The sequence below is a fragment of the Puma concolor genome, chromosome B1, assembly GCF_028749965.1.
Source record: "Puma concolor isolate L17-30 chromosome B1, mPumCon1.1.hap2, whole genome shotgun sequence".
Taxonomy (NCBI): domain Eukaryota; kingdom Metazoa; phylum Chordata; class Mammalia; order Carnivora; family Felidae; genus Puma; species Puma concolor.
In genome coordinates, this window is record NC_141670.1 from 156,820,364 (window position 1) to 156,844,800 (window position 24,437).

The 24,437-nt window shown below is 33.8% G+C and overlaps 1 protein-coding gene across 33 annotated transcripts in view; it reads right to left on the bottom strand.

Annotated features, from left to right (window-relative positions):
• The window catches only part of ADGRL3 (adhesion G protein-coupled receptor L3), an 847,777-nt gene that overhangs the window by 22,228 nt on the left and 801,112 nt on the right, over window positions 1–24,437 (bottom strand). For 30 of the 33 annotated variants that reach the window (XM_086704954.1, XM_086704959.1, XM_086704957.1 and 27 more), the window contains 2 exons: window positions 19,886–20,011; window positions 11,905–12,001 (listed from right to left, as the gene is read on the bottom strand). In XM_086704954.1, coding sequence (XP_086561080.1) covers window positions 11,905–12,001; window positions 19,886–20,011 — 223 coding nt within the window. Of the gene's footprint in view, window positions 1–9,429; window positions 9,472–11,904; window positions 12,002–19,885; window positions 20,012–24,437 lie in introns of all 33 variants that reach the window. The other 3 variants (XM_086704948.1, XM_086704947.1, XM_086704963.1) reach the window with 1 other exon arrangement.

Below are 24,437 nucleotides of genomic sequence, written 5' to 3' on the forward strand. Positions count from 1 at the left end.
AAAAAATAAAAAAAGGTAAGTCTTTTTCTTTAGTGAGTTAACTTTATTTTAAAATTTTTTAACGTTTATTTATTTTTGAGACAGAGAGAGACAGAGCATGAACAGGGGAGGGGCAGAGAGAGAGGGAGACACAGAATCTGAAACAGGCTCCAGGCTCTGAGCGGTCAGCACAGAGACAGACGCGGGGCTCGAACTCACGGACCGTGAGATCATGACCTGAGCCAAAGTCAGACGCTTAACCGACCGAGCCACCCAGGCGCCACCTAGTGAGTTAACTTTAATATAAACAAGAAAACTGGAAAAAATGAATCAGAAGGACCCCACACACATCTTATGTATGTAAGTATTACCCGATGAATTGCAGTATAACATAATGGAAGAAAGTTATAACTCAGAATTTAGAAGTGAATAAGGTTTTAACATTATCTAATCTACTACCATCATTCACTACATAAAGAAACAGGTCCAAAGACATTCATAATCTGTTCAAGGTCACACCTGACTCTGGTGATTTTATTTAAACATATTTAAACAGTGATGTTTGAATATTTGTAGCATCCTCTCCCAAAATTATGTTTTTTTTTAAATGTTTATTTATTTTTGCAAGGGGTGGAGGGGCAGAGAGAGGAGGACAGAGGATCCAAAGCAGGCTTTGTGCTAACAGGCTAACAGCAGCAAGCCCGATGTGGGACTTGAACTCACCTACTGCGAGATCGTGACCTGAGACAAAGTCAGATGTGCAACTGACTGAGCCATGCAGGTGCACCCCAAAAACATGTTTTGATAACATTTTATTAGGAGCCTTATAGGAGTGCATTACTTTTCTGTAATTGTCAATTATTTAATTTTCATATTCATGTGTTAATTTATATAACACAAAGAAACAAAAATGAAAGTAAATCGATAAAAGAGACTTCACATCTATGGAAAACTGATTGAATAGGCATTGTCTATTTTAAGTATTTAAGTTTCCTGTTTTTTCTTTTTCTGTGTAACAATGAAATATCAACATGCACACACAATCTACAGACAGTGCAAAAATGGTAAGTTCAACTTTAAAGGCTTATTTTATAAAATAGGAACAGCCATATAAATCAAGACCAAGTTGTTTATAATCATTAACAAAACTAAAAGAATCTGCATGCTATCCTTAAAAATTATATAAAATAATTTTAAAAACCACAGAAACCATAATTTTATATTTTGTACTGTTTTTATTCAAGTAATTAATGAAATTACAAAGTGTCAAAGAAGAAATATTTTATTGAAAGCCAAGAAACCTTCATCATTTTTTTCTGAGGTCATAAATTGAAGAGCTGACATCTTGATTTATCACACTGTGCACTTTTAATAGCCAACAAGTTTGCTATTAAATTTTAATCAACCTGCCTATTAAATTTCTTTCAAATGGTTCGGAGATAACTCAGCTTTTTTTAATAGAAAATTCATTCACTGGGAATCTATTAACATGGACTTCAATGATATGTTTTCTCCAAAGTACAGATTTGGGTTATTGTTAGTTCAATACGAAATTAAATATTCTGAATGTAGAGGTGTTGTTCTATTGTAATATAGAAGTTCAAAGATTTAGATGTGGGAACCCTAGACATTACCTTGTCTATTTGTCTTTATTTTGCGCTAGCTGACATTATATAGGTCTTCTTGTCCAGACGCATGGTTTTTTCTACAATAAATACTTAGAAGTCAAGTTACTGGGCCATATATTGCTCACATTTCAATTTAGAACATATTGCCAAAATTCTGTCAAATGTATTTGTATCACTTTACACTTCCATGAGAAATTAAATTTCTCAGATTCTTACTAGGACTTAGTATTGTAAGCCTGATATTTTTGCCAATTTCATACAAGTATCACATGATATCTCATATTACTATTATGCTTTGCACTTTCCTGATTACCAAAGAGATGGAGTCATTTTTCATGTTTATTGGCCATAAGGGTCTCCCATTCTGTGAATTGCCCGTTCTTATCTGTTGCCTGTATATATTGGTTTATAGACATTCTTTATACAATGTAGGCATAACATTTTGTGTGTTATATGTTGTTTACTCTTTCTCCCAATATCTTACTGTTATGAATACTGTTTACATTTTGAGGCAAGAACATTACTTTTTGTTATAGTTCATAATCTTTGTTATTTTGTTTTTAAGAACTCCTTCTTTAATCTAAAATCTAAAGTGTATATATATATATATATATATATATCATATTATAGCTTTGAAGTTTAATTTTTTGTATTATATATTTATATTTTATATAATATATATTGCATTACATATCATAATTATATATAATAATTTTACATAATTAGCTGAAAGCAAAGCTTCTCAAAGATCTTAGGTTTTCTGACAGCTCAAGACAAATATGGTAGAATTGGAACTTAGAATTCTTGGTGAATCTTGGCTGCACAACAGTGTAAGTAGTTAATCTGTAACGGAAATGATGAACCTATACTATTCAGTCATTCACCTCTAAAACTCATCCTTTGTAGTCAAAGGCTTCCTGTGTGCTGTTAAATTGGGACGTGTTGAATACATTTGGACATTTCTGAATACATTCCATAGTACTGAAAACAAAAAATACTAAGCCTAAAGATAACCAGCTGAGTTTGCTTAACCACAGGCAAAATAGCGGTAAATTACAGTTCTTTTTAGTAAATCAAAGGCATTTAGCATAAGAGTATTTATCTTTGTCATTCACACTATATTTAATTCATTTTCTCTACATCAGATTATCTCTTGATATCTGTTAATGGTATGTAGCCAATTCCACAGCTATATTTATTTGTAAATCACACACAGCTTGTGCATTTTCATTTAATAAAACACACTTCAGAAAAAAAGGAAAATATAGTAACTACTTAACAATAGGAAATGATTTACCAATGTGAAAAAAATCTGACTTTTTGTATAATGCTCTGTACTATATTGACATACTTTCCTATATTGAACAAATTGTATAGCTTACATGCAGAAAGTCTATCCTGGCTAAAACTTGAATATTAAATTTAGAACCAACATTTTAAAAACATGTCTGAGAAAAGTAAATTCAAACAAGGTATCTATGAACAAAGAGATTCTTAATAACGTGCAGAGAAGGCCTATTTCATCATATAATCATAATTTTGTCCTTCTTAGAAATGAGGCTGTTTCAGGAAACTTACATTGTTTCCATTTGTCTACATCAAGATTAACTATCTTCTTTCAATCTGTGTATCCTCTCAAATCTTTCTTAATTCTCCAATGATTTTCCAGGGTTATAAATGACTTTCTATGAATTGATGGGTAACTTATCTTAGTTTTTGAAGAACCCACATTCCTTATAATGATAAATTATGAAGAAAGACTATTAGGAAAATCATAGGAGAACCTATCAGATAAACACTTACTTTCAAATGACATGCAGTATATAAGGTTGAGCTATGTAAAGTGTATGCTTCTGTATGTAATGTAGTTCAATAAAATAGAAGCTATTTTAATCAGATACTACACAATTATTGGTAATGACAATTTAAGTACTGTATCTTTCTTTTTTTCCTTTTTTTAGTGTTTTTTTTTTTTTTTGAGAGAGAGAGAGAAAGAGAAAACAAACAAGTGGGGGATGGGCATATAGAGAAGAGACAGAGAATTCCAAGCAGGCTCTGTGCTGTCAGTGCAGAGTCCAATGTGGGGCTCAAACTCATGAACCATGAGATCATGACCTGAGTTAAAGTCAAGAGTCAGATCCTTAACTGACTAAGCCACCCAGGTGCCCCATAAGTATCTTTTTCTAATGAGAGCTCTCTTTGGCTAACCCTCTTCCACAATTTAATTTTTCATGTAATTGAATTAATCTCTAATTACTTTGAAAGTAGCATATATAAGTTAATACAATCTATTTCTTAGAAAAATAATTTGAACAAGTAATGGCTTTGTCAATTAACTTTGGATGCTATAAACTACATTATATCATCAGAACCTTTATGTTTATAATCCAGTAGAAACATTTTTCCAGATGAGAGGTACAGTCAGGTTTTGTTTTTAAATTTTAAGACATTCCATAGTTTTTGTGAAAACTGGAATTAGCACATAAAATAGTTTAATTTATACATCATCAGTGTCTTTTTGAAGTTAACTCAAACAGATTTTCTACTTGTTCTAGGCATTTTCACATTGTCCTGACAAAGGACAATATCAAATTCAGAAGTATAAATAGCTGGGGAAAGTTATATCTTTGGTTGGTTTTAATACTAAATCATTATAGGCAGAAGCTATTTACCTGATTTTTTAACAAAATTGTTCCCTGACCAAAATGTTCACTCATCCTTTTACTGAAACATAAAAAATTAAAGATAAAGGATTCTGCCAGTAAAATACCTTGAGGCCTTCCAGGAAAGAAAAGAATGATTATAAAAATCTTCTTGAAACCTAAATCCTAAAACTAGGACAATAATGCATAGCAATTCAGCATATTCCATACCAAATAGTTTTGGAAAGTATGGCCAACCCATTTCTCCATATATTTACAGTGTTTTAAAGCTTTTCTTTCACTAAATGAATAGGCTGACCACGCTAAACAACTATACCTAGAGCAAAATAAAGTAGAAGGAAATCAATGGTACATGAAGGAAGTTAAGAAATAAAGATGTTATAACTTGTGGTTTTAAGAATATCTTATTTCCATGTGAAGTGATAAAAATCACTTTGAAATACATTCTTGGAAAATATCTTTATTCTAATCTTAGCAAGCTTCATGAAAAACTGTCATAATAAGAAAAGAGTGAAAATTTTTGTTGTCATGAATAGGGTTTCGTGCTCAGATAGATCTTGTTTGGGATCTAGATTTCGTCCTTTAGGAATCATTTCACAAACCTGGCTTCTTCATGGAAATAAAGACAATGGATGAATAATGAATAGTGTACAATAGGCAAATTTTTAGCTGTACACATTAAAAGAGAAATCCCAAGTTGACCAAAACTATAAAGAGCCATACTGTGTTCTATTAGAAAAAAGAATACCAGCAATTTCGGAAGAGAAGTTGAGTATGTGTGTTTAGTTGTTCAAAATATATATTTTTTGAAAAATTGTATCTTCAGCGACGAAACAACAGTAATATTTCAAAAATCAGTGGAAATGTTTTATAGTGTTACATTTAGAAACTATCAAGGTATGGTATTTCACCGCAGCTTGTTTGACTAATAGTAAAGAGGTATGAGGGGGGCACGGGGATGGCCCAGTCAATTAAGCATCTGACTCTTGATTTTGGCTCAGGTCATGATCTCACAGTTCTTGAGTTTGAGCCCTGCGTTGGGCTCTGTGCTGACAGTGCTGAGCCTGCTTGGGATTTTCTCTCTTCCTCTCTCTCTGCCCCTTTCCCCTCTGTTACTCTCTCTCTCTCTCTCTCTCTCTCTCTCTCTCTCTCTCAAAATAAATAAATAAGCTTTAAAAGAAAAAAAGAGATAAGAGATCGTGCGAACTATATATAAGGCAGTCAGATAATAAACCATAATAAAAAAGAATCTACACAGAGAATTCTCTCTGTGAAGGGATCTATAAAAGCTACAATAATAATAATAATAGTAGTAGTTGTAGTAGTAGTAAAATACAAACCATTTTTGCTACTGTAGAGTTGATTGTGAGAGGCTGGATGGCTACGATTGAAATGATTTACATCAAAGAGACAAATTTAAAAGCAAAGCATAAGAAGGACTCACTGGACAAGCATTTTAAAAGTCTTCTTTTTCAGTTCCTACCAACAATTTATAGCAAGAACATTTGCCCCAATTGTGTAGAAATCAATATTTAATATACTTAATTTTGTAATGGAGAATTTATTCTGAAAGTTATTTGGTCTCCTTGAGTTCGGAATCAAGATACTAATAGCATTGTTTACTTATCTATTTGACATAGCATTTCACTTTTACAACCTGTAACTATTTTACTTTTGTGTTATTAAACTGATTTTCCTAACACAGAAGATTTCCTTATTTTTTGTACATTTTCTGATTATGTCTTTATTGATGACATGTATAAAAGAAAGGAATTAACACAGGAAGCAATGTTGCCTCATTTACAAATGAAGAATGTAAATGTCAAAAAATACTAGATATAAATGTAATGTGAATTTCATATGAAAACTTTATCCATGTCATATATACTTATATTTGTACTCATAATATCATAATGCTTATTCATAACAAAAAGTAATTTGTTATACAGGTTCTACTCTGATTTATTAGCTATGCACATCATTTAACTCTTTTGCAAATTCCTCAAATAGATGTCAAGTTATAGCAGGATCTGGTTAATGTTTACAAACAATTTTATAATCCTTCAAAGCAGCAAGGCTTTTGAGAAATATGACAAATTTTATGCATATAAGCCAAATTTTATTTACAGACATTAATAAAGTGCAGTGAATGAGTATGAGGGTTTCACCCTAGTACGCTTTAATTTATAGAAATCATTAATTGCTGTGAAACACCACTTACACATCTTCATTTGCATTTTTCTTTAGAAACAAAAAAGCAAAATAAGTTGAAAAGCCTGAATATGAATGAGGTGACAGGTGATTTATTGTGAAGTTTCTTCTGCCTCAGTGACCAACCTCCCGGGAAAGACAATACAGGCTCTGAGAAGACATGAGTTTTAAAATGGGAATGAGTCACATCCCTGCTCTGCTACACCACTGGTTATTTAGGAGGACTGTTTGAATTGAACTAGTGTTCTCTAAGCTTCTGAAGGGCAGGATGGGGCTTGGAGGAAAGAGAAGACAGTGTTTGCTTATTTTATTATCTAAGGTAGGGAGAAGAAATATTTTACCTTTATTGCTTCAATGCTAAAATATGGTTACAAATCAAAAGTGGAAAGCACAACCAGGCAGATATAATGTGCATTTAACTTCTAATTTAGAATAGACAATTCAGTTTTATTAGTTTATCTCTTTTTTTTAGCCTCAAGGGTAGCACCACTTTAGATAAATTATTATTTCTTTTACTTGGCATTCAGGTAACTACTGTATTCCGACTACCTATTACTAGAAAAAAAAAAAGGGGAAAGAAAACCTTCAGTAGTGAATGATGAATTTTAATATCTAATTATCTCAGAGCACTGACAAGGATCAGTTTTCATTTGTTAGAAGATATAAGTGAACTTCTGAATAAAATAATGATAACAGTACTTGTGTTCCAGGCACTGTAGTAAGGAATTAACATATGTAAACTCACTTGGTCCTGTCAAGGTCCCTGTGAAGAGGGTGCTATTTATATCCTTATTGCATAGACACTGAGAAAATAAGCAATTTACCAAACGTCACCGGATTGAAACCCCATTCTCAAAACTACTATGAAAACTACAATGAGTAAGTCAACAATTTGCAAATGTCTATTTGATGATGCTTTCCCCCTTTGTATCAACAATGTCCTAACAGGTGATGCCTTTCAGTAGGTCGTTGTGCCACTGAGAGCCAAGATTTACCCCTAAAATTGATGAAAAGATCGTCATAGGCCATCATAATTGTACTGATTACATAAATTTACTGAGAATGCATGTGTAGATTAATATGAATCTGAACCTTGAATGGAGAATCCCATCAACATTAATAAATAAGTGCTGGACATCTACAAAAGAGACAGTTTTCAGTCATACAACACATAGATTTGGCTTAAATAAATCTAGCTTTACCAGTCAGATCTCCATGTGTAAAAATCTAAATTGCGTTAATTTCTGTGGGAGGTTGATAAGACAGAGGGTGGGAGGTAGGGGGAAATAAAAATCCACCTTTGCCAGTCATGCTATTGTTTCAAAAGAAGAAATGCCTTTTTGCTAATCCTGCCACTATAATGGGTTACATTTTTGTAATAACTCCACAGCTGAGGAGGGGTGGGCATGGGACACTTGTCATAATTCATACAACATCATATTGGTAGCAGCTATCTAGCAAAACTAGATTTGAAACTGAAATTTCTGATGTCAACTCAACTAATGAAATAAAAAGAAAATGGGGAATGCAATTATATTATTCACAATGAGATAAAGCCTAATAAAATCTAATTTCAGAAAATATCCCAATTTCTATACAGATCTATAAAAAGAGAGGAAACGTTTAACCATTAACTGAACTAGCAGAGCAATTTCTCAGAAATGCTTCATTTTATGATTGAACTCAAGTTTCAGAGGCATTGATGGTCTAACTCATTCAGGGCAAGGTTTGGCCAGTAGAGATTGTGGGTAGGAGATATGAGTAGAAGATTACTCTAGCTACATATTGTTTCTACCACTACTGGGAAGTTGGAGCTACTGGAAAGTTGGGTGAGATTTCTAATACACCTGGGGGAGGCTCAGGGATTGAGGCCTGACTTCAAGATATGAACAAATAGTAAATATTTAAATGAACAGATAAATGAACCCTCCTGTGGCATTTGTAAAATCTTGAGTTTGGATCAGAGTTAAACTTCTTTAAAACTTTTTATACTCAACTACCACATTAATGCTCTTGAAAGCTCCTTCAAACTGTGTAGGCAGTGGCATCAGGGAAATTAACTTGATAGTTGCCCTGGGGTACTGGCCTCAAGGAATTCTTAATTTATGAGTGAGTAGCATTGTAGCAAACAAGTCAGAAGCAGAAAATATATCTTAAAATGCACAGGGAACCTTTGCAAAAACCCCTTCATGAGTATACATATTCAAAGGACAAATGTAATGGAAGGTTTTAAAGAGATGAGGTGACCAAATAACAAAATTCCAAAGAGAATATATAAGAATGATTACATGAACTGAAAATTATCAATAAATCTTCCAAGGTTTTGCATGATTCTAAGGAATAAAATCCCAACAGTAATCAAGTTGATCACACTGGAAAATCTAGGCAGGTAATCTGATACATAGGATATAACAAGTTGGTGCAAGAACAGAATATTAAAGATGGTTTGAAAAAATAAAAACCCTTGAGAAAGAGTTCTGCACTGCATGGTAGATGTTTTATTCTTAATGGATCCCAAAGATGATAATGATGAATTCCTGTTTGGAAGAATAGATGGTAAGACATACAGAATTATAAAATAATTATTCTTTTGATGAATTGAGCAGTGGTATGAATACGAAAGAAAACCTAAAGTAAAAAATAGGACTAGCTTTTAGACAACTTCTTGTAGTTTTCAAGGGCCAGAACTGTTCTAAGACAAAAATAAGAAATTTAATATAACTGGCTTGGAAAGAAAGGAAAATGGGGTTTAAATTAACAAAAAATTGCCAGCTGGTAAGAAACTAAGAATGAATGGGAAGTTAGAATATATGAAGATGCAAAGATGCAGTGCCTAGAATTTTTATTTAATAGAGAATATAATCTTTCAATTAAATAATGGTGAACAATTATGTTGCTGAGGTGACTGAAGGGTTTATCTGGAAAGGTGAATCTTGGATTCCACCTACCTAAATATGATACACACGCCTGAATGCAGGGAAGATAGGACCCTGGGAAATAAGACAAGATTAAAGAAGGAGGTTAAAGACGATCTTCAGAGATATACTATGAAGAAATAAAATTTTAAAGTACTCCAGGCATCTAAGACAAAAAAATAATGAGATGAGAATAAAATGACTTTCTGACTTGGGGGAATGGGGAATTAATGTGGGAAATCAAGAAGATCACTCTGATGTCTACCACCATTAAAGTCACTGAGTGAAAGGAAGAATATATATCCTGAAGGAAGAGATCACTGGCTGGACACACTTCAAATCATAAATTCAATTTAACCCCCTCCCCAAAGTCAACATTAGAATAACTTATTTGGTGTCACAAGAAATTTTATACCATTCTTCAAGAGTAACTTTAAGAAAGACTTTTAAAACTAAAGATTTTGCAACCAGATTTAAACATATGATCGGTCAGTATAAAATATTATTTCCTTTAAATACACTTCAAACTGACCCAGTCATCCACATAATTACATATTCCAAGTTGATGAAATTCATTAGAAGGGACTAAAAAGGTACAGAATGTTATTCGTGATTGACCTGAAAATCAAGGTCATGAAAACGTGTCCATTTAAAACAATTTTTAGTAAAGTCACATACCTTACAATCTTTATATAAATTTAGATCATAATGCTAGACAACATCATAATTTTACATATTTTAACCATCTTCGCGGTAGGCAAATAAACAGTACATCATTAGAATACATGATCTGATCTTTTGTTGAAACAACAATTGTTCTATGGTTACTGTGATCATTAGATGCAAGATACTTCTAATAATAAATCCTATTCATAAGGGTAGCTTTCTTTCTAGTAACATACTGTAAATTTTCCATCTGTGGGATTAGGCAATAAACAAAGTCTGTCACTATGAAAGCAAATTAGTTCCTAAATGTTGAAGGCATCTGTAAGTAATCTGCATTGTATGATTTAAAAGTATGTCTTAAGTTATTCATATTAAAATAAATTTTCACAAACTAACCATTAAAATAAAACTTGAAAAAGAATATTTAGATGATACTATGTAAATCAAAATCTAGCAAATAAAAACAGATTAATAAAGAAACAAAATACAAAAAGGTATTTTTTGGAGGAATAATTGCACTCACTATTCCTACTCAGGCAGAAGTGACAGAGAAAATGTAATATCATTATTAGGTTATAGTGGTTATATCACTGCCCCAAATAACATATTAAGATTACATATAACATGGGTCCCTGTATCAGGTTCAACTTGGACACTATTAGTCCCAACTTCTTTTATGTAAATAAGATGCAAATTAATTGAGTAAAAGTAATTAAGAGCCGCACCAGGATCTAAATTTTTCTGAATCATAACCCATGATTGTTAACTGTTTGTTTCTAAGTAGCATTTAATGTAACAAAAAGCTAACAGAAGCAGGTTTAAAAGCAACTAATAATCCTAGTTCGGGGATAAGGAAAAAAACAATGTTGTACTCAATATATGTGTACTCAATATATACTTAATATATGTATCAAAAATATCTGTTAGGACACTGTGACTGGAATAGGCTTATGCAAATTCCACCTTTCCAGATAAAACTATAGTCTAACTATTCCCCAGAAATGTCTACAGTGTCCTCTAGCTCTAGACAAACATAGCATTTACTCATTTTGACTGGAGTTGATTTAATTCTAATCACCCCCGCCCCCAACACACACATACACTGAATAAGAGGGAGGGAAGGAGGGAAAGAGGGAGACGGAAAGACAGAGAAGAATAAAAAAAATCAACCACAAACAAAATAGTAGCTTAAGGAAACTTCACTTCAAAGTCTAAATTGATGCCCTAGGCACATGATAACCAGAAGCACACACACACACACACACACACACACACACACACACACACAAATCATAATATATGTATATATATTTTTTTCTCCTAGATCTTTAAATATGCTGGATAAGTTTGTAGATACTATGATCAGATGCGATTTTTACCCCAAATATACAGGTTGTCTCAAATATGTATTAGACAGTATATTTTTACTTCCACAAAGACTATGAAATTGCTCTATGCCTGGGACAATGTGGAACTCTATGATGCTTAGCAGACTATATAGCCACATAATTGCCCATTTTCACTGCTTCCAATGAGGCCTGACAGCTCACCAGTTTATTAAAGTGGCAGATGACTAGAAAAGGAAAGTTCTCATTTTCTAACTTCCTTTCAGAAAAGATTTCCTGAAAACTCAGGATTCAAAAAAAAAAAAAAAAAGGCTTATGAATAATGGAACACACTGTTACACTCAGCCAGGTTTTATATCCTTGCAATATTCCTATCACTTGGAACAAGGTCCAGAAGTTCCAAAAAGAAAAAAAAAGAAAAAAAAAAAACAATGCATTTAAGAACTTCATAGAGTAATCACAAACGTACTAAATAGGAAAAATCATTTCTACTTACCTCTGTTGAGTGACGCTGAACTGTTTATGTCTCCAGTAATGAAGGAAGACTCCGACTGCTTTCGGACCGTGTCATTCCACATTCTACGAATTCGGCTCTGGATCGGGTAAAGGCACAAAAGGAAATGAACTCACCAGGCAGTGAAGTTTCACACAAATCATTCTGTTTCTTTCTGTCGTAGTTATACGAGACCTTTGGTCCGGCATCTGGCAAATGTGTAACTTTTACATGCTTGCAGTATGGTAGCATAAGAATATCAGAAACTAAATTAATGACAATAATTGGTTCTCATTAAGTGTATTCCGAAATGCTTATACCAAAAATAATTGTAACTGAAAAAGCAATAAATGTAATGTACTATACCAATTGAAACATGTTGAAGGTATATGGAAGTGTCCTCTAGACAGTTAGAATTTTAATAATTTTAGTTTCCAGAATGAAACAATTATTTTCATTGTAACTTTTATGGGAATGGATATTTAAATATGTATTAAATTGTCAGTTTTATTAACAAAAGATTTAGTTCAAGAATTCAGAAACTTGCAAGAAAGAAAAAGGTTAGTAAGAAAAGAATAGTGTATTATTAAAATGTGACTAGGGGCGCCTGGGTGGCGCAGTCGGTTAAGCGTCCGACTTCAGCCAGGTCACGATCTCGCGGTCCGTGAGTTCGAGCCCCGCGTCGGGCTCTGGGCTGATGGCTCGGAGCCTGGAGCCTGCTTCCGATTCTGTGTCTCCCTCTCTCTCTGCCCCTCCCCCGTTCATGCTCTGTTTCTCTCTGTCCCAAAAATAAATAAAAAACGTTGAAAAAAAAATTAAAATGTGACTAAACTCAATATTTTCCATAAATTTTGTAAGATCAGTGTAATTTCACAGGTTATATATGATTTTGACTTTTCTTTCTCTCAAAGGAGATAAAGGAAGTCAGTTCACCCTATTCATTTCTTCACAGTAGGTAATTTATAGAGAACTGAAAATTCTTACATCATTATTTATATTCTCAAATTCAGTTTTCTAAGTGCCAGATAACTGAAGCAGTGTAATATTTGTCTATTATTGGGAGGTGGATTTTTTTCTACTTTATTGTTTTGCTATTTTATTGAGTTAGGGGTCAAAAAAGTATTAACAATCCTGTGATGAGGAAACAAAATATTTTCAGTTTTTCCAAGGATGAATAGTTTTAAGAACTATTACTCCTAGTCATGGTAGAGGTAAAACCAAGCTCACAAATGGGTTATGTTCCGAATACATTTGAACACCGTGAATAAGAGGAGTACCTAAACTTAAAATATTAGACAACTGGTTTTATAAATCTTGGGGCATTTCTACATTGTGTATATTGTTTTATAGGTCAGCAACCACACACAAAGAAACACACATAGACACCAGACACACACACACACACACACACACACACACACACACACAGAACAAAACTAGTAAATAAAAGAATAAGAGAGGTGCCTGAGTGGCTCACTGAGTAGAGCACTTGACTCTTGATTTCAAGGTCATGAGTTCAAGCTCATGCCTACTTGGAAGAGAGAGAGAGAGAGAGAGAGAGAGAGAGAGAGAGAGAGAGAAAGAAAGAAAGAAAGAAAGAAAGAAAGAAAGAAAGAAAGAAAGAAAGAAAAAAGAATAAGAAAACTGGTGCAGGATTATAGATCCTCAGCACTTAAACACTTTCTATTGAAACATACTTAAAAACTTCAAACTGAAATACTGGGGACAATTCTCTCACATTTGTTTCTATCTGTCATTTAATTAATTAAAAATATTAATTAGGGGGCACCTGGGTGGCTCAGTCAGTTGGGCGGCAAACTACAGCTCAGGTCATGATCTTGTGAGTTAGAGTCCCGCATTGGGCTCTGTGCTGAGAGCTCAGAGCCTGGAGCCTGCTTCCTATTCTGTGTCTCCCTCTCTCTCTGCCACTTCCCTGCTTGCTTTATGTCTCTCTCTACCCCCCCCATAATAAACAATAAAAAAAATTAAAAATATTAATTACCCTCTACTGCATACCAAATGCTACTCCAGAAAATACAAAGGGAAAAGGCAAACAAAAAATATCTTTATCTTTGTGGAACTACTAGGTTAGTAAGTGATAGATACAACAAATTACCAGAAAAATAAATGCCAAAGTAAACAATGTACCCACAAATCTCCACAGAACCATTAATTATTATAGCTGAAGACTACAAACCCGAATGACTGACAGTGGTAGAATGGATGTATAGAACGATACAGAATAAGAAAAATAGAAAATCAACATAGCTTCCTGCAGCAACATAGATGTCTGAGGAAAGGAAGAAAATAGAAGAGAATATGTGCTGGATGATGTCCTGTGAATAAGTATCGCAAACATGCAAAACAAAATACGTGAAAAATTAAGATGGTGGATATGTTTGAGGTGAATGATGGAGAAAGGTCCAAAGGGTTTCTGAGGCACTCCCAACATTCTAATATTTAACCTGGGGAGAGGTACTAAATCACTGTGCATACACTTCTCTTTTGTATACTCTTGTTAATGTTTGTTATACTACATAATTAAACAAAATGTTTCAGTGCACATGAGAGGATACATCCTTGGCTGGGAAGTCTGTGAGCACTGCACTGAAGAAGTGATTTCTTAACAGATTTGATGAAGTTATGATTGTTGGTAGGCGACATTTGTATGAGCTACCCCATTATCTCAGCTTCTGTTAGTCTCCCCAACCTGAGTACCCACACTGGTTCTCTTGCCATTCCTTAACAAGCTAAGTATGCTTCTGCCTCAGGCTTGGTACAATTGCTTCCTCGGCCTGAAGTGTTCTTCCCCCAGATACACGTATGGATAACTCCTTCTTCTCTTTAAATTTTTGCTCAAATATTTTCTCCTTGAATGGACCTAACTTGATCACCCTATTTAGAATTGTATTCCACCCACCTAGCCCTGCTTTCCCCCCCATAGTCATTATTATGTTATACAACATGACCTATAACTACAATGTATTTATTTCTTATATTTATAATGTAATGTCCAATATTTAACATCTAATGTCTGAATTAGATCTGAGACTATCAAAAAACAGAAATTGTGTCTTTTTTGTTTATTGATGTATCACCACCCTAAAATACTATGTGGTACAAGATAAAGATTATATGTATGTATATGTAAAATATGTATTTATATGTAAAATATGTATTTTAATTAATTCTATGGAATTAGAATTAGAACCTAGAATTCTAGGTTAGATACTATGTGTTTTTCATTTATTCACTCATTGAAATCACACAAGAGTTCCTTGAGGCAAGTACTCTTAGTGATTAGAAAATTGAGGTTCAGAATTTAATTAGCATGTCCAATGTCACAGGCCTAATAAATGACAAAACCAACATTTGAATCCATTCAACTGGCTCCTGATCTAGGAGAAAAAGGTGAAATATTGCAGGCAGAGGAAAAGTATACATTATATAGCACAGAGACAACACTTAAATGTTTATGGAATGAACTAGGATAATGTGGGGGTGAAAAGAGCAAGTCACAGAAGACAACATATAGTAATATACCACTTAGAAAAAAGATTTAAAAATTTTTTTTTTCTTCAACGTTTTTATTTATTTTTGGGACAGAGAGAGACAGAGCATGAACGGGGGAGGGGCAGAGAGAGAGGGAGACACAGAATCGGAAACAGGCTCCAGGCTCTGAGCCATCAGCCCAGAGCCTGACGCGGGGCTTGAACTCACGGACCACGAGATGGTGACCTGGCTGAAGTCGGACGCTTTACCGACTGCGCCACCCAGGCGCCCCAGAAAAAAGATTTTAAAAAGTAACACCAAACATCTTTTTTGGAGGGGGAGAAACTATTAAAATACATCAAGGAAATGAAGAACAGAAGTCTTCTCTGTTTGGAGGCATAGGAACTAATTCAAAAGAGGTTTCAAGAAGGCAACATATATGGAAAATGTTCAATTTCTGAGTTGGATGTTCACAGGTATTCATTTTATTACGATGCTTCATCATTTAATAGACATTACATACACGGTTTATGTTTCAAATTCATGTGATAAATATAAATATACCTAAAAAGTCAAAACAAATAGAAAACAAATGACAGATTAAAGAAAGGTCAAAGATGAAGGATAATACCTTAGTCCATAGTTTTTATAAACACATAGAAACACAAACCAATTCTATACATATGGCTGTGAATATCTGTTTGTGTGTTTGGGTACTACAGAGCTTTTGTAAGTGTTTATTAGCAACATGTAGGTAGGGGGAGCAACAGGTAGAGAGGGCTTTCACTTTTTAGTCTTGCCAGTCAATGCCCCTCCACTACCTACATGGAAGCCACGTGATCTTTGTCATACCTGGATGATCTCCTGCCACTTCCTGTTCTAAATCATCTCACTGGCTTTCTAAAGTATTCAAAATAAAATCTAAATTTTCGTACTCTTACAACAATTACTGATCCATGTCTAGCCTTCTCCTTTGACTTATCTCCTATTCACTTTCACCCAATTTAGTCAATGACATTCTTTCCATTCCTGAGTTTGCCTGTCTCCTCTACCTTAAGGGCTTTGCATTAGATGTTCTCTCACCTGGAATTCTCTTCCCCTGCATTTCCTTCCTGTCATTCAGAATCTTGGTGTCAATATCATCCTCCAAAATAGTCTTTTTCCAGCACTTAATCCAAGTAGCCACCTGGAATTTCTGTATCAAATCACCATACTTGGCTCTCTACCAGCTTTTATAATCTGGTATTTTCTATTGGTTTATTTTTTAATAAGTTTTCTATCTTCCACAATTAGAATGAAAGCTGTAGATCACAGGGGAAGGTATTTGTCTTTTAACCACTGTGACTTGAGAGCTTAGAAGATTGTCCTGCCATTAAATACAGGACATTCAATATTTTTTAGTAAAAAAATAATATATATATATATATATATATATATATATATATATATATACACACACACACACATACATACATATAGGGATTGCTATTTTACAAGTTTTCTGACATGGATAAGGCGTCCGTAGTCCCAAGATTTTACCTAAATATCAATGAGTAGTTTAGACTATGGAAGCTCACAGTTTATATGAAATACATTTATCATTTTTACTTGAAAAGATGATTTAAATAACTATTACTTTATGTAGGGTTGGATGGTCAGTTAATCAGAATTAGTATTATAGTCAGCATAAGGAAACAATGTAAAGTTTTTTTCTTTTGGAGGACTAGAATTGTGATATCAGAAATATAATAGTGAAGAAAAAATATGATACAGCTTTGAAATATATATCTGATATTCTATTCTGTAATAATGACACTAATAAGGGATAGCTGCTCCGATTTATTGAGTACTCACAATTTAAGTGTTTTGAATACATTACCTCAATCTTCCTAACAACGTAACAAATAAGTATTATTACCACCGCTTTATAGATGAAAAAACTGAGGGTCAGTGACATTAGTAACTTGTTTTTGGTCATGGATGATACATGCCAAGGCAAGACTTCTAACCATGGGCTACCACACAGCAAATTTATGGTTATTCTGTTAACCTGCATTGCTCTTTGACCTTAAAAGTATTGCTAAACATTACACAACTCTGTTGTAACATAATACGTGAAACTTTCAAGTTGGATTGTTTCATTAGTGACATTTGTCAAATGTCACAAGATGGTGGCTGATGAACTGAGTTATATGAAAAGCATGTAGGAACTAATCAAGCTAGATGGCACACAGGATCTAAGCAATGTCAATTTCAAAGTTGTGGAAAAGATTATTACAAAATGGGAGGTAAGGATTATTGGTGTGAAAGTAAAGGTGTGGAGAAGAGCCTCATGCTAGAAGCATCATCCACGTGTACCCCTAAAATTATGTGAGACTTCAGATTATTAAACGTTTATTTATTTATTTTGATAGAGACAGAGAGGGAGTGAGTGGGGGAGGGGCAGAGAGAGAGAGAGAGAGAGAGAGCTAGAGAGAGAGAGAATCCCAAGCAAGCTCCACACTGACAGCACGGATAGAGCCCAATGCAGTGGTTGATTTCACAAACCATGAGATCATGACCTGAGCCAAAATAAAGAGTTGGACGCTTAACCGACTGAGCCACCCAAGTGCCTGAAGACTTCAGATTTCTAATTGGCTGATGTATTTAGTAGTCCTACACTCAGAAATCTCAGCCCACCTAAATTGATACATCTGTTTCCCCCAATTTGCAACTTTGTAACCTCAGTAAGGTATAGAAATAAAAAAAAATTCAAACTGTTAATGATTGTATATTATATGTAGGGAGAGGCTTCACGATATTATGATAATTTGTGGTTATTAATTTAAGTGTTAATAGTTGGGTAGGTTTGACAGTTACACGTTACTTTTAAATGTTTAGTTACAAATGTTAGATTGATATTAAATATGTGGTTTTACTCATAAAAGAGAACTCCGTTTGAAGAAAGTATTTCTTTATGAAAATATTGTGCATTATCTTTCATTTATAAGTAAGAGTCATTCCAGTGCTACTTAGGTGTACATAATTATCCAATCTGACATATGAATCAGACATATTAAATTTGTAAATGATATTTAAAGGTCAATGATACTTAATTTTCTTTATTTTTTAATGTTTATTTCTTTTGAGAGAGAGGAAGAGAGAAAGCATAAGTGGGAGAGGGGCAGAAAGAGTGGGAGAGAGAATCCCAAGCAGGCTCTGTGCTGTTAGCACAGAGCCCAACATGGGGCTTAATCTCAGGAACCGTGAAATCATGAGCTGAGTTGAAATCAAGATTTGGACGCTTAACTGACTGAGCCACCCAGGCAGTCCAAGGATATTTAATTTTCTAAGCACAAAAATGGAATTGTTGGTAAATTTAATCTGTTAAGTTTACAAGACAATCAAGCATTAAACAAAAAACACCTAAAGTGATCTTTCTTATTTCATATAAAATTCCAAATTTACAAAAAAATTAAGATCCACAGGTTGAGCTGAAAGGGTTAAGAAAAACTACGTTCCTGATTTACAACTTTATCAATTTAAATTTAAGCCTTCTTTAGAAAAAAAAAAAATAGACAACCCTGAAAACATGATTGCTTTTCCCACTGGATCAGGAAATCTCCAAAATATTAGTCTGCTAGTCTGAACTCAAACTCACCCATGGCCCACATAATCTTGGCATTTATTTTATTTTTTTTATTTTTATCATTTTACTTAGTTAGGCTACATGCCCAGTGTGGGACTTGAACTCACAATCCTGTGATCAAGAGTTTCATGCTTTACTGACTGAGCCAGCAAAGCACCCCAATCCTGTCTTATTTGATTGGCTCATTTTAGCATCCTGGAGTTGCTGAAATTTCTATATAATAATCTTTGGACTCAAATTGTGGCATGGGAAAAATGTCAGTCAGGTTACTCAAAAGTTTACAGCTTCCCAGATGACAGTCAATGCAGCTGCTACCTGGAGTGCTGGACGGCCAAGGGCAACAGGTAGACCAGTTAAGCCAATGCTGCTGTTAATGTATCCTTCACAGCTTTGAACTGTATTCAACTTATCACCACATGATAAATACAATATGAATTAGGGCTGTTTTTACTAAATATACCACTTAATAAGTACATATTTTCAGTATGTGATAGAGAATTACTCTCCTGGTTAAAAGAGGTAATTCACTTAAGAATCATATATGTAAAATATCCCTTTCTTAGAATTTTGGGGAAAGTGCCAAATTCCTTTCCTCACCATCTATATTCATTCAACTAGGAATAATCTAAAATCATTAATTATCATGCAAACGGAGACCCTAAGTTTCATAATTTTATTGCAATGTGGCTTCTTAAATTTTTGTCATAATTGTTCTTGTGTGAGACACTAAAACAACACAACAGCAACAACAACAAACTGGATGTATTAAACACTTGGGATAGAAGATAGTTCTGATCGAGGACAGCAACGTGTAACAGAATATAGGTAAGAGAGATCTCATTTTAATTAACAAATGCTAGTTACCTGTGAGCCCGTGGAGTAGCGTCCAGGAGTTCGAGAACCAGATGTTTTCCCTGAGCCAATGGAACTCTCTGTACTTTTGCCACTACAACAATGCGTCCGCAGGCATTTCCCATACTCTTTTCGTACCTAGCCAATTAAACATTAACTTCTGTTAGCAAGTAATTCATTTCAGCTGGGAACTGTGGTATAAAATGTATGTTTTATTTTTAGATAATTAATATAATTATTTCCTTGCCCTTTCAGATACAAGAAAGTCTGTTCAGCATATATTTTCCAATATAAAATGATACTCAAGTCATCAAGCTTGAAATTTTGCATAACTGGAGCCTTTTAAAACATGCACTCATGCACACGCACATGCCCAATCATGCCATAATGATACTACCTCTTAGTTCGAAGAATAAAAATGTAAGACTTTTTACGACCTTATTTTTAGCTTCATAAATTTGATTTGAAGTAGCCTATTGGTGCAATTGTTCTTTAAAGAGAAACTGAATGAAAAAGCTACAGAGAGAAGAGGGGAGGGACAGAGGGAGAGAGGAAAGGAATGCCTAAACACAGGAGAAAGGAATTTCCTTGTTTCTTTCATTTCTCTTAAAAGAGGTCAAATTTATAAACTTTAGAATATAAAATTCAAAATAATTTAAATTTATGCCCTCATAATAGTTCTCCAGAATAATTACAGTTTGCTCTTCTTTATTAAATTCTTAATCCTGCTTGTAGTATAAAATCATAGGAAAAACAGGAGATAAACATATTTTAGTGGATGTTTTTCAGCAGGAAGACCTATCAACAGTTTCTGGGAAAACTTTTATCATGCTTAAAGTTTTTATTACTGCCTATTTAATTAAACAAGACATACAAAAATAAAACAGTAACTGCCCTAAATCATCCTTCCACTATCTACAACAAAAATACTCCCTTACTCTGTGTTCATCAACTAAAAACACATTCTGGGACATTTTATTGGTTCTACATTCCAAATTTGTGTTCATTATGAAATAATGCTGTATATATAGTTATTCTTAGCTCTTTATCTATTGAATTCACATGAGTTCATCCGTTCCATAATTTATGACAATGTCATATTCCAAGTAATTTTATTTAAAGCGATGTTATACACTTTTCTAAGGGATGTTATTTAGAAGCAAAAGCAAAAAAAAAAAAAAAAAAAGGAATGTGGATCATACATTAATATTAGCATTCAAAACTGAAACATTACATCTTAATATTGGAAAGCTCCTTCTATGAAAGATATAGCAGAATCAGAGATAGAATAGATTCAGAATTGTTTGAAGAATTCACATTTATTAAATGTTTATTCTGTGACCAGAACAACAATATGGAGACAGGTGAATCAAAGCATGGAGGAGAAGTGCCTGCTGACAGTAGGTCGGAGCCCCAAGGAAGACTTCTCAGAGAAGAGGACTTTTGAGAGAACCTTCAAAAGACAAGTTGGAATCTGTCAGGTTGGACGAGGTTGAAAGAAAGGACAGACAAGAGAGACAAAGGCATTCCAGGTGTTGTGAACAGTGTGAGCAACTTTGAGGACTTTCTCTGACCTGGGATGCCAACATTACATTCTTTAATACACTTGAAATTATATTGATATGTTTTTCAATCTCTTCTATGCTACATTTATGATTAATTAGAAATGATTCGTTTTATTCAGTGTTTAAAAGCCAATTCATATTTTGTTACTTTTTAAAAGAAATGTCTGTACCCACTTGTGTGTGTATCCAAGATATATGTGAACTGGGGAGTATGGAATGAAGAAGCTTCTAAATTTTTTAAAATTTTATTTTAGAGAGAGACAGAGAGAGAGAGAGAGAGTGCATCAGTGGGGCAGAGGGGCAGAGAGAGAGAGGGAGGTATGGAGAGAGAGAGAGAGAGAGAGAGAGAGAGAGAGAGAGAGAATCTTAAGCAGGCTCCACACTCAGTGCAGAATCACACATGGGGCTTGATCCCATGTCCATGGGATCATGACCTGAGCTGAAATCAAGAGTTGGAGCACCCAGGTGCCCCAATAAGCTTCTGATTTTTAATTGCTATTTACTAGAAATTGTGCTAGGTCCTGCCCTCAAAATGACTCTCGGGAATAATTATTACCTACATTGAACAGATAAGAGCACTGAAAAAGTTAAGCAATGAAAATAAACTGAAAGACTGAAAAGATTAAGCAATATGTGCCTTATGTGAAAAAATCCACTTCTCATAGGTGCTTTACGATCAGAAAGTTCCTTCTAAGAGGCCACATTTCTAATATTAGTATATTAACATTATTATTAAAGTAATCCATTAAATTATCCCTTTCTCTGTATCTAGAAAAAATAAGGGCAGATGCTTTAGTTAGAATTTGAGAAACTTAAAATAATCTCCACCCAAAGGTAAGCACTATCAATTATAGTTTAATATGAGTCCTGAGTTAATAAAGTATCTCCAAGAACTTAAATTTTGATCATAACCTACATCCCACTTTGTTTTTCCTAAAGTACTCAACAAGGATATTTTTCTTTTTAGAAAAGAAAGTGTTTTTTAATGAAGTGATTTAAATCTAAACAAATATTTTAGGAGATAGAGATAGAGAAAGAAAGAGAGAAAGGAACCACTCCCTTTCCTGGTACAAAAGCAGCAATAGTGTATAAGCCGTAGGAAATCATCATGAACTATTTATATTTTTCAACAAAGGTTATATGTTCTGAACTGATTATATAAATAACCAGCAAATCAAGATATCTAGTGATGTCAAGTTCCATATTCAGGTAGAATACTTACTGAATCTTTACTGACTTGACTTTATTTTTCTGCTATTAGATTTGAAACACTAAGCATGTGTTTTAAAAAGAGAAAAAATAAAATAACATGGGCTGTTTCTATGACAGATTTTCCTTTGGAATAAAATAAAAATTATTTGATTGTTCGATCATATCCATATTCTAATCCACTAATTCACATGATATTACTCTTATTCCAATCAATATATCTTATTTTACTAATATTGTTCTAGGATAAAGAAGATGGGAAAGAAACTATATCTTACCAATACACTCTCAGATCAGAAATAATGTAATATGATACCCTCTGAGATTTATCACATAATTGAGTGTATAACAAAAGAAAAAGTAACAACTTTAATGTCTCCAGTATTACTGGTATCAGTAATATCATGCAATCCACACTCAGAATAGGACTGATAACTCAAAGTTTGATTTTTGTTAATGAGTTGAATCAATCAACAAATAACCCTATAAGCCAAAATATTTCAACAATGGAATATTTCATATTTCTCTAATCAAAGCATATGACAACTACATCAGTATGGGTATATTATTGAATTCAATCAAATGGCTTAAGAGAAACTTCTTAAGAGAATTAAGATTGTTAAAATGTCCATACTGCCCAAAGACCTCTATAGATTCAATGCAATCTCTTCAAATTCCAATGTTTTTTTTCACAGATACAGATAAAAACAATTCTAAAATGTGTACAGAACCACACACACACACACACACACACACACACACACACACACTCACACACACTCACACACACAGAAAGTAATTCTGAGAAAGAACATAGCTGGAGGCATCACACTTCTTGCCTTCAAACTATATTACAAAGCTACAGTAATCAATACAGTATGGTGTTGGTATAAGCCAAGAGACCAGAATTAGCCCTAAAATAAATGCTTCCATTTACTGTCAACTAATATTTTACAATGAAGCCAAGAATATTTGGTGGGGAAAAAGACAAACTCTCCAATATATAGTTTAGGGAAAACTAAACATGCAGAAGAATGAAACTGGGCCCTATCTTACACCACTCACAAATTTAACTCAAGGTAAATTAAGGACTTAAACATATGACCTGTAACCATAAAATTCCTAAAAGAAAATAGAAAAGTTCCTGGAAATTGGTGCTGGCAATGATTTCTTGGACATGACATCAAAAGAACAAGCAACGGAGCAAAAATAAGTGGGACTACATCAAACTAAAAAGCTTCTGCATAGCAAAAAAAAAAAAAAAAAAAAAAAAATCAACAAAATGAAAGGGCACTCTACAGAAAAGAGGAAAATATTTGCAAATCCTATTTCTCTAAGGGGTTCAAATCCAAAATATATCAAGAACTTTTAACACACAATGGCAAAACACCAAACAATCTAATTAAAAATGAACAGAAGAGGAGCACTTGGGTGGCTCAGTCAGTTAAACCTTGACTCTTGATTTCAGCTCAGGTGATCCTTTCATGGTGAGATCGAGCCCTACATCGGTCTCCACACTGACAGTGCAGAGCCTGCGTGGGATTCTCCCTCTCTCTCTGAATCCCCCCTGCTCTCTCTCTCTCTCAATAAATATAAAACATTTAAAAAAATGAAGAGAGTAATGAATAGACATTTTTCTTAAGAAGACATACAAATGACCCACATGAAAAGATGCTCAACAGCACTGCTCAAGGAAATGCAAATCAAAACCACAATGAGATATCACTTCACACCTGTTAGAATGGCTATCATCAAGAAGACAAGAGAAAAAGAAAAGAAGACAAGAGATA